Below are 16,683 nucleotides of genomic sequence, written 5' to 3' on the forward strand. Positions count from 1 at the left end.
AACCTATCAAGATATTGCCCCCAATTTGTAGGTGAGGAAAAAGAAGATGAGAGAGGTTATCTAAAGCCATACAACTAATTGTTGCAAATTGGAATTTGAATCCAGGATGTTGTAATCTATACCACAGTGAGTGTTCAACAACAACAAAGAGTATAGGAGTGAAAGAAGGCCGGGCACAGTGGCTCATGCCTGTAATCCCAACACTTTGGGACACCAAAGTGGGAGGATCACTTGAGCTTGGAAGTTCAAAACCAGCCTGAGCAACATAGCAAGACCCTCTCTCTCTATAAAACATACATGCATGCATACATACATACATACATACATACATACATAAACAAATAATAAAAATGTTTTAAAAAGGGTGAAAGAAGAGAAAAAAGAAACACCACTCCATGTTTAGACTCATATTTCCTGCCTTTAGTGTACTGTAGAGATATTGCCAGAATACTTCATTGTTATACTTACTTAAATAAAACTTTGGCTAGAAATCATGTGTAATTGTTTCTTTATAACCTGAGGTTCTAAAGTAATTATATGAGATGCAGACCCCTGCCTTCTTGTGAAGGCAAATGGACAAGTGGTATTAGGCATTGTTAGTCATCATACTTTAGGGAGCTTATTAACTGTGATGATCTGAACTGAAAGGGAAATGGACAGTATGTTTGCCAAGGTAAGATATAATTTTCATATGAGGGACTAATGTAAAAACTTTAAAAGACTCATTATAAATTCATTTTGTTCTTGACTGCTTCAGCAAGTGAAACAGCATCACTTCCTAATGTGACTACATCAACTTACTAAAGATTCAATATTTGGTGGGCTTTGGAATGTAGAAAAACTTACTGTATATAGAATACTTTAGGCTCGTCCTTTTAATTAAGAAGCACAAAATGTGTCATTTACATAAGATACTAAAGTAGAAATGATCTCATAATACTAGCTCCTCAAAAGTATTATTTTCTCAGGGGTATATGAAATTGGTGTATTCAACTCCACCTAAATTCATTAAATCACATAGGATTTCAATGCTAACATATAAAACAAACCATTTCAATGACACAATTATTACTTTTTTTTTTTTTTTTTTTGAGACGGAGTCTCGCTCTTTTCCCCAGGTTGGGGTGCAGTGGCCGGATCTCAGCTCACTGCAAGCTCCGCCTCCCGGGTTCACGCCATTCTCCTGCCTCAGCCTCCCGAGTAGCTGGGACTACAGGCGCCCGCCACCTCGCCCGGCTGGTTTTTTGTACTTTTTAGTAGAGACGGGGTTTCACCGGATTAGCCAGGATGGTCTCGATCTCCTGACCTGGTGATCCGCCCGTCTCGGCCTCCCAAAGTGCTGGGATTACAGGCTTGAGCCACCGCGCCCGGCCTATTTTTTTTTTTAAATAAGAAAACAATTCAAGTATCAAAACCCTGTGGCCGGCAGAGTTGTTTTTGTTTGGGGAAAAGTTGAGAAAAAGAATGACAAGTAAGGAAATCTAGTTTGTTTAGATTTCAAACAAGAAAATCTAGTGCTTTTTACTTTAAAGCTAAGTATTTCATCTTATTTTTGAATAATGTCCCTATATATTATTTCTTCTTATGTTTGCCTTCTATTTTTGTTTTTCATTACCACTAGGAACAGATTTTGACTATCAGCTAGACAATGTAGTTAATCAGCGTGTGCTAATTTTATACCTTTAAATTTAGAGCATCAGGTTGTTTTATTTTATTTTATTTTATTTATTTATTTATTTTTAACTGACATAGACTGAATTTTGGCATAAAGGGCTGCTGTTATTTTACTCCAGTTCTTTGAAAGATACTTATAAAAGTACTCTTTCCAATTGGCCAACTGTTAATAAACAGTGTGTAAAAATGTTTGAAAGGGTAAGTTCAGAGCAGATATTACCCAGCATTTCCTCCTAAATAAAAATGAAGTATTTTCATTTTGAGAGTTATAGTCATTCTATTTTAAAATCATCTATTCTCATCCTAAATTTGAAAACAACAACAACAACAACAACACTGAACATATTGGGCATCCTGTTCCTATATAATTTTGTGTCATCGATTTATGGGTGCCCTCTTGGATGATGATGATGATCTGAAGAGACTTGCAGAGTACTTACTCCTACTCTTTCAGCTAACCAATGGAGAAAGTAAGAGAGAGAGATGGAGTTACAGGCAGGGTGCAAGATTAGAAGAATTGAGGTTTTTATAGTTACCTGGCAGGAAAAAGAAAACAGGAAAGCAGGGCTGAGAAAAATAGTGGGTACTGAAAACAACAAAAAGACATCAGTATCCTTAAGTGAATATATTTTATGTTCAAGGTTGGAGGCAAATGAATTAAATAGACACTAAATCACAGATGATGGGGTAATAAATAAAGAGGATGGAGTTATAGATAATCATGAAACAGAGAGGATTTTAGTTTTGAAGGATAGAGAACCAGGCTTTAGTTTAAAAATATGGTTAGAAGTGTCCTTAGGCAGAGACATTAACTTGCAGAGATAGCATCTAGACAACATCAGAAAAGAAGTTTCATCATGGCAAAGTTGTCAGTTTAAAGGTTTCTGTAACAAATCAGCTTCTATTGACTTAGAAATTTACAGTTAATCTTTTTTGAGTCTCATAATATTTTTAACTAAATCTACTTCACTTAAAGGTATTCTATAATTTAATATCTTTTTGCATCATTTGTGAAGCACTTTTTGGTTAAAAAAAACAATGATTTGAATACCTATAATTCAAGCATTTCTTAGAATGCTCTGACTTCCTGTGCTTTCTGATACGATGTCAAACCTTTGGCATTAACTTTCACTAATACCATTTTGGAGGTTTACACAAATACACAGGGATGCAAGAGGCAATTTTTAAAAACAAATATTCATGTCATATTGTTATGTCATCAATTTTGGATATATTTACTAAAGCAAGACTAAGGCAAAGCTAGATCTTTAAAATTATATTATTTTAATGTTCCACCAAATATGACAGCATGGAAGATGTCACTTATTCTTACCACCAATGGTGCTCGTTTACTACCATTTAAAGGAAACTGATACATAGTGTGTTTATATTCTTACTGGAAAAGAAACATTGTTTTTCAAGGAAGGAAATGAGGATAGTGTTTTGCTTCAGGTCATACAAAGTTGCTTTGCTGAGATTAGAACCTTGTAGTGCCCAACCATGTAATTTTATCCACTCATTGGACCAAAATACAGTGCCAACCAAGAATGAGAACACATTTGTATCGTTCTAGTCAAAAACGTAGTTGTAGCTGTAACTTAAAGTTCTATGAATATATTTTCATGGATACCATTTTAAAAAAAGTTACAAGGGGCCGGGCGCGGTGGCTCAAGCCTGTAATCCCAGCACTTTGGGAGGCCGAGACGGGCGGATCACGAGGTCAGGAGATCGAGACCATCCTGGCTAACACGGTGAAACCCCGTCTCTACTAAAAAATACAAAAAACTAGCCGGGCGAGGTGGCGGGCGCCTGTAGTCCCAGCTACTCGGAGGCTGAGGCAGGAGAATGGCGTGAACCCGGGAGGCGGAGCTTGCAGTGAGCTGAGATCCGGCCACTGCACTCCAGCCTGGGCGACAGAGCCAGACTCCGTCTCAAAAAAAAAAAAAAAAAAAAAAAAGAGGAAAATGGGAGATACAAAAATGGGAGATACAAAAAAACAAAAACGAAACAAAAAAAAGTTAAAAGAACAATTCTGGAAATGTGGGATTCATGTTAGCCATGGCTAAATTTTAACATAAGGCACATATAAGTGTGTCTTTATGCATGGACATACATATGGCTGTCTTGGAATTCGAGTAGATCACAACCAAAGGCATATTCATAGTTCTGTGTTTAAAATCTCTCATTGATTAGTGTATACTATCCTCTCAGAAGTAGAACCATGTTGTAACAAACCAGATTAATGTCACAGTTTACACATAGCTGTAGTCTTTCGCAAGTAAAAGCTTCAGTCCATATAAGCCTAATATAAATGACTAAGTAATTGGTTATTTTACATCTTTTTAGACACAGATAACCTTAGATTAATAGTGACTGATGAAAAGAAAATAGCCCAGAATTATGTGATCCTAACAAGTCCACTATTTCTCACTTTTTAATTATTTTCTGTTCTCATGAGTATGTGTAATCTTTTATGCAGAGATATCACATTAGATATACTTTTTCCCCTTCTATTATTACATTAAATGCTTTTCTATATATTACTACTCATGGTTACTGTTTTAAATAGCTGCCTATTATGCTGTTTGTTGATGTCTCAGCATGACTTTGTTTATATGAGAGGTATTAAGCTTATGCTGTAAACACCTTTATTAATCTGAGATTTTGTATGCTGTTTTGTTAGAGGAAACATTCTATTAATGGTGGCACATTTCAAGTAAAAGCATGTGCTTTTTATTTTCAAATCGCTTATGGCAAAAATTCATTTTCAGTTCAATAAAGTATGTGTTTGTAAGCTTTGTCATCTGCCCCTTGACTGGTAGATGTGCAGGCTAAGGAGTTTTAAGTGTTTGGTTTTGCTTTTGGTAGTTCTGTGTGTATGTGTGTGTGTGTGTTTCTTTTCAGAAGGGGAGGGTAATGTCTTCTGTTGGAACATGCACTCCACCCTCTTTGATAAGGCTTGTGGTAAGATTTGCATCACTACCCATGACAGTCATCCTCATAGCATTAAGCACACAGCTCTTAGCTCCCATAATGATGCGTGGAGGGTGGAGTGTATTGCAGCCATATTCACCTTTCATTTGTGTGTTTGATGTGGCATTTATATTAAGTAGGAGTAATTTTTTTTCTGATTTTTTTTTCTTGTGTCACCAGTGCACCTATTCCATTCTTCCATCGCTGTGCTCCTGTGAACATTTCCTGCTATGCCAAGTTTGCAGAGGCCCTGATCACCTTTGTCAGTGACAATAGTGTCTTACACAGGCTGATTAGTGGAGTAATGACCAGCAAAGAAATTATATTGGGACTTTGCTTGTTATCACTAGGTAATTGTTTTTCTCATTATTAGCTATTGCATAGTATTGGAGAAGAAGACTGTTTTGTCTTTTAGCCAAAATATGAATACAACTGGGGATACTTGTAAAATGTTTAACTTCCCATAGCCAAAATCATTGTTTCAGATTATATATAGTTAAGAATATGTACATATAAGTATGTATATATATCTGAAACTCATTCCCTTTTTTTCTTTCATGGGAGAAAACTAGTGTTTTCCCAAACATTGGTTACTTAGTCCACAGCTACTTTAATATGATAGCAGGAGGCTTCTTTTAATGAATCAACTACCCTCTGTTTTTAGTTATGATTCCTAAAAGGTATATTTACTTATACAGGAGGTGACATATTCTCTTATATATTCCCATCTAAGAATATAGATTTCTGATAGATTAGTTTTGAAGTATGTAATTTCCTTTTCATTGCTACAGTGCATAGTATCAATGTATTGCTGGAAAAATTAGGAAATCTCCACCTATTAGCCACTGAGTTTTCTAGTCCATAAATAGATAATAAATCAAATAAAAATTTTATTTTCAAGATTAACACTCCCTGTATTATTCTAGAACTATGTGTACCTTATCAGAATGTATAGGCCTTCTTAGTTGGGAGAAGTAAACTATGGTAGGAACCAACAGCTATTTCATTATATAAGTAAACTTAGTATTTATGCCTGTTAACAATTATAGCCATTGAGAAGATACAAGCTGTATTTCCGTCTTTCCTGTCATTAGAGAGTATTTTCTTTTTGCTTAGGTAGTACTTGACTCAATTGAAATAATGCTGTCCATATGAAAATCTATTTCTGTGATATTTGAAAGGCTCCCATCTGTTTTTGGTTCCTGTACATTTATTGCAAAAGTGAGTACCTCAATAATGTTACCTAGACACGAATCCCAACCATTTATTTGGCTTTGCAAGTGGCCCAAAGAAACTTGACTCTTAGTCTAGCTTTATATCAAAATTATTTGGTTTTTGAAATAGTTGAATACTTTAACCAAAAAACTAAAAATCCAATTAAAAATAGTGCCAATAATGTTAAGCCATCAGAATTCTATTTTTTATTAGAATGATTCTCTTTTGAGGCTTAAGTATGTAATATAAACTTAAAAAATCTTTGTTCATTTTTTGTGGAATGGGCCTTTAGATAATTAAGAAATTTATAAATTATTATTTCAGAAATGTAATTCCCATGCAATGGTTAAATCTTTCCTTTCTTCTTTAAGATTTTTACTCAGTATTATAGCACATGGGATTTAGCTTGGGGCAGGTAGAATAATTGGCTGTATAACTCAAACAGCTTTGCTCCTTTTTGAGGAAGGTCTCCTTACCTGGGACCCCCGACCTCAGTTGAGAAATTAGACAGAGGAAGTTCGGCCATAGTAGGCTTCAAGATGTTACTCCACAGGGTCAGACCATCCTTTGGAGTTCTAGAGGAGAAACAGCCAGAAAAGGATAAGATGCCATTTAACTTCTGGACTGACTGTCAGAGAAGTTAAGTTGGTCCTGAAATACATAGATTACTCAATAAAGGGTAGCGCCTAATTTAACTGATCTCTGTCTATGTGTAGTAATTTTTCTTGTCACCAACATGACATGTCATTCTCTACACTTTGTGTGCTGGCATGTATGTTTGCATGTCTGATGTCTTCCCCGTGGTGAATCCACAACAGTCCTGTGCTGTTTTTGAGTCACCATGTGCATTTGCATGTATTTTTTTTCTGTAGTTTATAAACCCACAGTTAGGTGACTTTGGTTTCGAGCGATGCTATTTAAGTGGTACAAGTAGCAAAGTCAAATACAACAGCAGCCAGTTTCCTTCCTTATCTAAATTGTGGTCAATAGCAACAGATTATTTCCCTGGGGAAAAAAGCAACCATCAAAAAGGTTTTCTTTATATTTACCTGTGTTTTCAAATAATATTCTATATGTTCTCTATTTATCTTCCCTGCAGTTCTATCCATGATTTTGATGGTGATAATCAGGTATATATCAAGAGTACTTGTGTGGATCTTAACAATTCTGGTCATACTCGGTTCACTTGGTAAGCTATTTATTTCTTTGTTTTCATGGTACTTAACTACTTTAGTAGAAAATAGAAATATAAAGAAGAAAATAAATTTTATTTTCACATGCTATATCTTCAAGGAAGACTGTTAATTTTTGCCTTAAAATTTCTCATAATTCTATTTGCCCCTCCCCTCATTTCATCACTGTTGGCATTTGAAGTCCAGACTTTTTTTCTATGCATATGTATATGAACATATATAGTTAAATTTTACCAGCTGAATATGAAACCTTTTAGTAATGGAATTTGTTCTCATTACATTTATAATCTTCACTGGTATGTTTGGTCTTACTGTTCTCATCTGTTCTGTCTTTCCTGAAATTCTTTAGACTACTGTGATTATTAAAGTCAGAAATAAGATGATATATGTTGAGTTCTCCCCTACCTCCCTTAAAGTTAGCATAAACTTTGCTTCCTTTCATCCCCTACTCTCTTCTGCTCCCTCCCACTTTTTGCCCTACTCTGAGCTTTTGTACTAGGGTTATAATTAAAGTTAAAATATTATTTTCACCTGCTGTATCTTTTTAAAAATCTTGTTTATCTTTGCCTTGAAAAGTTTTATGATTATATTTACATTTACGTTTTCCTGGACTAGTTTTAGTAGGAACTACTTGTCCTTCTTCTATAAAGTAGTACAGAACTGCTAGTAAGGAAAACTAAATCAGTTATTTGGAAATAAATTTGAAGAGGTTTTCCTGAATGTAAAGGAAAATTACCAAAAAAGTAAAATGGTAAGTTAGAAGATGATAGCAGAAGAATAAACTGTGACCTTAGGAGAAAAAAAAAAATGGAACAGAAACAATAATCAAATACAGAAATAAAAAATTTCAGAATTAAAAAGATTCCCCCAAAAGATCATAGGCAAATTTAATTACGATTCAGAATTAGACGAAACTTTAAAGCTCTAGATATTAATAGTGTTGTGATGATTAAATTAGATCACATCTATAAAGGACATAGCACAGTTCCTAACACAAATTAAAAGTTTAATAATAAATACTGTCTACCATGGCTATTGTGAATAGATTCCTCCTTGACATCATTATTTCAATTTCATTCTATTTTTTTAACTTCAGCTTTTCTCCTATAATTCATTTCTGTTTCTAGGAAACATATTTTCTTCTTCCATTTTCTGAATATATTAAACATTTTTCCGAACAATTTTCTTGTACCTGCAAGACTTCAAAATGGAAATATTCCCCTTGCTCTCAAATGTTTTTCACCAATTTCTGGTAGTTTTGATTTGTTTCCTCCTCTTCAACAGATGGAAAATTTGTACTTGGTGTTTGCCAACAAATAGGCAATGGAATTTGTCTTTGACCTCATTCACTCTTGAGTGCAGATGTTGATGTACCTCAACTTTACTTCAGTTTTTTATCTCCCAGACATTTATCGTATCAGCCACACACACACACATCTCTCTACTCTGAATTATCCATTTTTTTACTGTGACCTACAAGGCCTTACAGTATTGTCTGTTCCCCAGCTACCTCTCTGCCCACATCTCTACCACTTTCTGCATTGTTCATTGCAGTAGCCACAATGGTCTTCTTTCTCTCATACTAAGGATGGTTCTACCTCAGCTTCTTTGAACTTTGCCTAGAACACTCTTTCCTTAGATAGTGTCATAGATTGCTTTCTGTCTTTGATTCCATTGCTCAGTTATCATCTTACTAATACCAGTGAGGCCTTGCTTACCCATCATATATAAAATTGCAAAGCTTTCCCTACCCAAACACTCTATATCCTTCTTACCAGGAGATCATTTTTTCTTTAGACTTAATATATTGTATTTTTCCTTGTTTTCTTATTTTTCCCCCCCTACTATTACATAAATTCCATGAGCAGCAAGAGTGAGGACTCAGCCTTGTTTACTGCTCTATCTCTAGCTAGAACAATAGGTGCTGTAGCATTCAAAATATTTGCTGAATGGGTTGAAGGTAGATATGTAAGTCAGCTCTCATATGTGGAGGTAGGTTTGTCTCCATCTTCAGTCTCGTTCTTTGAATCTCTCAACAAGTGTTGGAGATTTAAAAATGCTCATCCCTAGCACCCACCACTATCAGAGGTTTCCTCTTTGTTCCTCCCTTTGGTGGGAACTGTTCTTTTGATTTGCATGTATTCATTGTACAAATATTTAATCAACTGCATTACTGTGTCAGTGCAAGACACAGAGGTATCTGTGATGAGTACAACAGAGAAGATCCTTGCCCTCTTCAAGCTTCATTGATGTTTTCTGTGATGCTTATTTCCTTCCTTCAGCCTCCTCAGCTTAAATGCTGAGGCTCTTTCTTTGTGATCAGTTCCTCTCAGGGGTGTATGTTTCTACTGGCTTGCTGTTAGCTTCATAGTCAATAATAAATAAATTTGAAGGAAGCTTATTTGATACACTGAAGGATTTATAAGTGCTTAATGTGGAGGATGATAATAGAGTAATGGACACTTTCTTTATGCTGGCAAAAAGTTATCGCTACGTACTTCCCAGCCAAATGGATTGTCACTGCATTAGTCCCATGATGATCAGTAGGAAGGGTCAAGAAAATTGAGAATTTATGTTACACATTTTCTTATGCTAATTACTGCATTAAAAATTGGGTCTTTTGTCTCCAGGAGGCACAGGTGTACTATGGTGGCTGTATGCAAAGCAAAGAAGGTCTCCCAAAGAAACTATTACTCCCGAGCAGCTTCAGATAGCTGAAGACAATCTTCGGGCCCTCCTCATTTATGCCATTTCAGCTACAGTGTTCACAGTGAGTTTAGGCTTCGGCGTGTCTTTTGGTTTTGTGTTTTATTTGCAGGAGATCATTAATGGAGCAGAAACTCAAATCTAGCTTTTGCATTCCTGGCCCTGATCTCCAGTAGATCATATCTCTATCCCATAGTGTATGAAACACTAAAAAGTCTCCTGAAGGATTCCCTCATGGATGAGTGCTATTTGATGAAACATTTTTTTCTACCCTGACTGCTTTTTGGGAGAGGATTTTCACCTAGAATATTTACATTACCATTTGCTTACAAGAACATATTTCTTACTGTCATAAGATAATTACTTTTTAAAAATGATTCCCTTTACTGCAGAAAAGTATGTTAAAAAATACATCATCCGGCCGGGCGCGGTGGCTCAAGCCTGTAATCCCAGCACTTTGGGAGGCCGAGATGGGCGGATCACGAGGTCAGGAGATCGAGACCATCCTGGCTAACACGGTGAAACCCCGTCTCTACTAAGAAATACAAAAAATAGCCGGGCGAGGTGGCGGGCGCCTGTAGTCCCAGCTACTCGGGAGGCTGAGGCCGGAGAATGGCGTGAACCCGGGAGGCAGAGCTTGTAGTGAGCTGAGATCCGGCCACTGCACTCCAGCCTGGGCTACAGAGCGAGACTCCGTCTCAAAAAAAAAAAAAAAAAAAAAAAAAAAATACATCATTCCATTTACTTGTTCACTAATTATCTTCCCATTTGTCTTTCAAACTTTTCATTTAACAATATGGCGTTATTTCAGAAATATAGGTCTGGTCAGGTACAGTGGCTTATGGCTATAATGCTAGCACTTTGGGAGACTGGAGTGGAAGGATCACTTGAGCCCACGAGTTGTAGACCAACCTGGGCAAGATAGTGAGACCCTGTCTCCATAAAAAATTAAAATCAGCTGAGCATGGTAGTGTGCACCTGTGGTCCCAGCTACTTGGGAAGCAGAGGTGGGAGGGTCACTTGAGCCATGATTGTGTCACTGCATTACAGCCTAGGCAACAGAGTGAGAACTTGTCTCCAAAATATATATGTGTATTTGTATATGTGTGTGTGTGTGTGTGTGTATGTGTGTGTGTGTGTGAGATTTGCTGCTTAGGTATTAAGCAACAAAATTACCAATTAACATGTGGTTAAATAATTTATATGTATATCTTTGGTTCATCATTATTTTCTCTCTGAAAAAAGAAAAAAAAAATCAGTCTACTTCTAAGAGCAATCCCAAGCTTTTTATTGAGCATCAGAAACAAAAAATAAAGCCACCATAAAACCATTGATGCCAAAAGATATTTGTTAGTTATTGTTATACAGATATTACAACAAAATATGAATGAAATCTCATTTTAGGTACAATTTGCTATGCCAGCTGCTGGAGATGGGATGTGGGGGTGGGAGGAAGCAAAGGGTGAATCTGACACAGATCCCACTTTTAAGGAGCTGTTGGTCTAATAAGGAAGATAGAAATAAAAACCTCATTTTTGTGGTGTATCTGTTTAAATAAAGAGTCTCATCCTGACTGACAATATGTTTTGATTCATAATGAGTGGCAAAGGGAAAAGGAAAAAAATTCTAGGATGTATTAATAAGTTGATAAATCCTTTATATTTTGCTTTAAAGGACACTTGGTAACCGTAATATACAATTGGCAATAAATATTGCAAGAGAGATACTTACTGCTAAAATATTATTGAAATTCAAAGAATGCTACCTCCAGGTTTGGAGGTGAAGGGTTATGTTAAAAATTTCCACTATTTTCGGTTTCTGTTTTCACTACTTATAATAACTGAAACCATTCTCTCCATACAGGTGATCTTATTCCTGATAATGTTGGTTATGCGCAAACGTGTTGCTCTTACCATCGCCTTGTTCCACGTAGCTGGCAAGGTCTTCATTCACTTGCCACTGCTAGTCTTCCAACCCTTCTGGACTTTCTTTGCTCTTGTCTTGTTTTGGGCGTACTGGATCATGACACTTCTTTTTCTTGGCACTACCGGTAAGAAGATATGCTTCTTTCTCTTAGTGACAAACGTGATTTGCATTCCAGTATTTTAGAACATCAGAGAGAGGTAATTCTTCAGACATTTGTTGGTGACGGTCCAATAGCCATCAGAACTTGTAGTGGTTATGGCTCTTCAACAACCTACTCCATATTCGTCTTTTTTTTTTTTAGACAGAGTCTTGCTCTGTCACCCAGGCTGGAGTGCAGTGGCGCTCTCATGGCTCACTGCAACCTCCGCCTCCCAGGTTCAAGCAATTCTTCTGCCTCAGCCTCCTTAGTAGCTAGGACTATAGGCACGTGCCACCATGCCCGGCTAATTTTTGTATTTTTAGTGGAGACGGGGTTTTACCGTATTGGCCAGGCTGGTCTTGAACTCCTGACTTCATGATCCACCTGCCTCAGCCTCCCAAAGTGTTGGGATTACAGGCGTGAGCCACTGCTCCTGGCCATTTTTTTTTTTTTTTTTTTTTTTTTTGAGACAGAGTGTCTCTCTGTCGCCCAAGCTGGAGTGCAGTGGTGCGATCTCAGCTCACTGCAACCTCTGCCTCGCAGGTTTAAAAGGATTTTCCTGCCTTAGCCTCCCGAGCAGCTGGCACTACAGGTATGCACCACCACGCCTGGCTAATTTTTGTATCTTTAGTAGAGACAGGGTTTCTCCATGTTGCCCAGGCTGCTCTTGAACTCCTGGTCTCATGTGATCCGTCCACCTCAGCCTCCCAAAGTGCTGGGATTACAAGCGTGAGGTAGCGCGCCCAGCCCATATTCGTGATTTTTTAGAACATCCTAGCCATGTAAGTCTAGATCAGGGAAGGCCTGAAATTGCATTCTAATTTTGAAATGATCATGAATTTGAAGTAAGTTCTGGTACTGACTCAGACATTTAGATTCCTTCTAAGATGAACCAATGAATGCAGTGTTACTCAGGAGTTACCTCAAATCCCAGGTATAGCCAAGGATATACTTACTTCCTTGAGATTTTCTAGTTTGGAAATGATCTGACCCTAACTAGAGCTCCAAGTGAGGATATAGTTAATAGTTAGACACTCAGACTTTCTTACAGCCATACCGAATATCAAAGATTAAACTTAAATGGAACTAATTGTAAAGAGTATCATAAGGTTAGTAAACTTGTATGTAACTATGTAACTTATCTGTCCATTCAGCACACACTTAGCAATTGAATATAATAATAATTTCTGTACTTTGCTAAGAAATCTATAATGATTGGATAAATAATAGGTCTTGAAAAAAACTGAAGTGTTTGAAAATTCATGGTTAAACTAAATAATTGATAATATAAGAAGAATTTTATCAAATAGAACAACTTTTAAAAGCTTTATATGATGCCTCTGAGGACATCAAAATGCATAATAGTACAATTCTTAATTTCACAACTTTTCAAGTGATAGTTGTTTTTGTCCCTTTATGAAATAGCACACGGATCAGCAGGTTTGTGGCTTGGGGTAGGGGGCCCCTATTGCCTTCTATTTAATTGCCGTATTTCTGGATTTGTACTTTATGTGCTTCTTCTTTCCTCCCTTGATATTTTCCTAGGCAGTCCTGTTCAGAATGAGCAAGGCTTTGTGGAGTTCAAAATTTCTGGGCCTCTGCAGTACATGTGGTGGTACCATGTGGTGGGCCTGATTTGGATCAGTGAATTTATTCTGGCGTGTCAGCAGATGACAGTGGCAGGAGCTGTGGTAACATACTATTTTACGAGGTGAGAATTTGTTGTTATTAGAAAACTCAAGTTCATCTAAGGGACGGTGTCCACAGGCTGGAGGGGAAGGGAATCAGACTGGGGCTGGTAGGAGTTTCATTTCTTTAACAAAATAATTAGAAATGAATATGATAGAGTGTTATATATAGTTGATAATTCTGGGAGGTGGTCAAATGAGAGATTGTTGTTTTATTCTTTATACTTTTCTGCAGTTGTCTCAAAAAATTTATCGTGATGTCACAAATTGTATTTAGCGGAAGAATAAATCTTATAGTGGTGCCATACGTACTTCTGCTTTGTATAAAAGTCCATCAAAGGACAAGTCTTTTTAGTTTGTTTAGACCGGAACAAGTGTGAGTTCCCTTTGCTAACTTTACAGCCAAATATGAAAGCTTTAGGCCTCATAGTTTTCTATTATAATTATATGCCAAGTCTAAATTGAACATCTTTTTAAATTCTGTTTTCTGATTATGTGGTTAACCCCATAAGTATTCACTAATAAAAGCTTTCGGAGCACAGTTTTATTTAACTTGAAGTATTAGAGCATCAGAACCCCATGAAACCATAGAGCAATGACATTAATTTTATATAGCATGTGTGTAGCATTTGTAATAGTTATATATCACTTGGCCATTTTGTCATAAGACAAAATAAGAATGATGAGCTGATTTTTTTTTTTTTCACTGCATTGAACTCTAAACCATACCTGTGTTTCCATCCTGATCTAGGCTTTGTTTTAATTGTCTTTGGTCATTTTTTAAATAGGGATAAAAGGAATTTGCCATTTACACCTATTTTGGCATCAGTAAATCGCCTTATTCGTTACCACCTTGGTACGGTGGCAAAAGGATCTTTTATTATCACATTAGTCAAAATTCCGCGAATGATCCTTATGTATATTCACAGTCAGCTCAAAGGAAAGGTAAGAGGAAAATGCATTTCTGTACTTTCTGTGGGCACATTCCAGACCTCAGTTCTGCATGTAGGAAAGCACCCAATAATGTTAAATACAAAGTTGTGTTTTCTTCAAAGTCTTTACGAGGCAAAATCTAGCCCTTCTCCCCTGTCTCCCACTCGTGCGCTCCGTATGCTCTGGCAAAATTCATCCAATCACTAGTTACTAAAAGTTTCCTGTGCTGCTCTTCCTCTCTGTTAACTCACATATCTTTCTTATTAGAACTTCTTCCCTATCCTTGACTGTGGGAATAACATGCATTTCAACATAGTTTAGCTCAAATTCTACCCCTTTGTAGAAACCTTTCCTGATTCCTGCCATCTCCCAAACGATGCTGTCTCTTTGTTCTCCACTCTTATAACACTTAGTATCTATGCTACATTCTGATTCTAACTTTTTTGTATTTAGTATTTTTTTTCTCCTACTAGATTGTAAGTACCTTGCAGGTGTTATAAACTTCGTTGTATCTTATATGCAATAGAGACTAAATAAATACTGAATTTAACTTATTAAAAATAATTCAGTCATTATGTTTTAAGGAGGAAGTAGACAAGTATGGAGGCTTTGAAGCATAAATTGTGATTTTAAAATTTTTATTTATTTTTCTAATGTTTGAAGTCTTCTATATGACAGTTTGATTCTTTGGTTTTTTGATTATTTCAATTTTTCCCCTATCCAGGAAAATGCTTGTGCACGATGTGTACTGAAATCTTGCATTTGTTGCCTTTGGTGTCTTGAAAAGTGCCTAAATTATTTAAATCAGGTAAAATATTTTAAAAATAAATCTAATATTTACTTTCAAAGATAGGTTCATTGTTTCTTCTCCTAAGCTAAAATAAACTTAATTGAAAGATGTTATGTTTTTCTTGTGGTATTGTACATTGTACCTTGATAAAGTATGTCTATTTCAATCATATTCTTATTTTTTAAATTAATGTATGTGCTTACCAAGGCTCATTATTATTTTAATTTTTTCCAACTATTATTTTAGGTTTAGGGGGTACATGAACAGATTTGTTACATAGGTTATTATTTTTATTTTAATAAATAGATAAAACATCACTAGGGTTTGTTTTTTAGGGAAAGCATTTATCTCTTATCCCTTAATTCACATTCCTTCATTTTTTAAGTTTTCCCTAAGAATCTGACTACTGTGGCTGTTGTTATCCTTTCATTTTTAAAAATGTTGTTTGAAAACTTCAGTGTAAAGCTGTTGTGACACTTTATCCCTCTCTGCAACTAGCTACTATCATTCAAACTAGTGTGCTCTCTATGCTGATACTTTTTTTTAGGGGGGGGTCCCCAACTGCTAAACACTATGATATTGGCCTGGGAAATATTATCAAAGGAAGTACTACTTATAAGCTTGAATGGAAGAATTGATATTTATAGGATAAAAGGGCTTAGGGGAATGGGCTAGTCCTCTATCTATCTAATATCTGAGGATCTAGGAGTCTCTGTGGGGCATTCCTTCCTTCTCTTCTTTATTTTTTTAAGTTACTTTTCCATTCCCTAAAAATCAATTCTAATGTATTAATGCCCTCATCTAATAAGCCAGAGGTAAAATTGACTTTCTCACCATTTACCACTAAGTGATTAAAGAGTAGCATTGCACTTTCCATTCACTTCAGGCTAGTCACAGGTTGATAGTTCTATGGTCATGGTATTGAGCATGCCTGGACTTTGCTTTACTGGGCTCTGTGGTTACTATGAGAAAGTAGGTATGATGTTTCATTAGCAAAATACATTCTTATAGGTCATAATATTCCCTATGGATGTATAAGTGTTTGGAAGCTCATTCTTAAAATAATTAGTAACGGCCATAACAACCTGAAAAATTGGGTTCTTTAAAATTGGTTTGAGGCCAAATCATCTTTATCAGAAAGTTGGTGGATACACTAAAGATGATCATAATTGCATTTTTATACCCAGCAGTAAGTAGCTTATCCTTGGAGAGGTATGCTAAGCCCAGATCTCTAGTCTCAATCCCACTGCCGTCCCCCAGGCACCTTTTGCTTTTGCAGTTTTCCAAGTGTGCCTGGGATGACTTCCAACACCTGAGTAGTTCCTACTGAATCTTAATGATTCTGCCTGAGCGTCACTCCAAGAAGCCATCCTTCACCACACCAGCCCCTCTTCTGAGCTTCTAACACTAGGTCATACCTTAGTATTCAAATACTAACAACACTAT

General features: G+C 36.3%; 1 protein-coding gene across 7 annotated transcripts in view; it reads left to right on the plus strand.

Moving 5' to 3' along the window:
* SLC44A1 (solute carrier family 44 member 1) overlaps positions 1 to 16,683 on the plus strand; it is a 198,414-nt gene that overhangs the window by 109,901 nt on the left and 71,830 nt on the right. For all 7 annotated transcript variants that reach the window (XM_031654368.1, XM_021927304.2, XM_031654367.1 and 4 more), the window contains 7 exons: positions 4,828 to 4,997; positions 6,962 to 7,051; positions 9,686 to 9,825; positions 11,625 to 11,811; positions 13,372 to 13,537; positions 14,303 to 14,459; positions 15,172 to 15,255. In XM_031654368.1, coding sequence (XP_031510228.1) covers positions 4,828 to 4,997; positions 6,962 to 7,051; positions 9,686 to 9,825; positions 11,625 to 11,811; positions 13,372 to 13,537; positions 14,303 to 14,459; positions 15,172 to 15,255 — 994 coding nt within the window. The remainder of the gene's footprint in view (positions 1 to 4,827; positions 4,998 to 6,961; positions 7,052 to 9,685; positions 9,826 to 11,624; positions 11,812 to 13,371; positions 13,538 to 14,302; positions 14,460 to 15,171; positions 15,256 to 16,683) is intronic.

Source organism: Papio anubis, chromosome 13 (assembly GCF_008728515.1).
Source record: "Papio anubis isolate 15944 chromosome 13, Panubis1.0, whole genome shotgun sequence".
In the NCBI taxonomy this organism is placed as follows: Eukaryota; Metazoa; Chordata; class Mammalia; order Primates; family Cercopithecidae; genus Papio; species Papio anubis.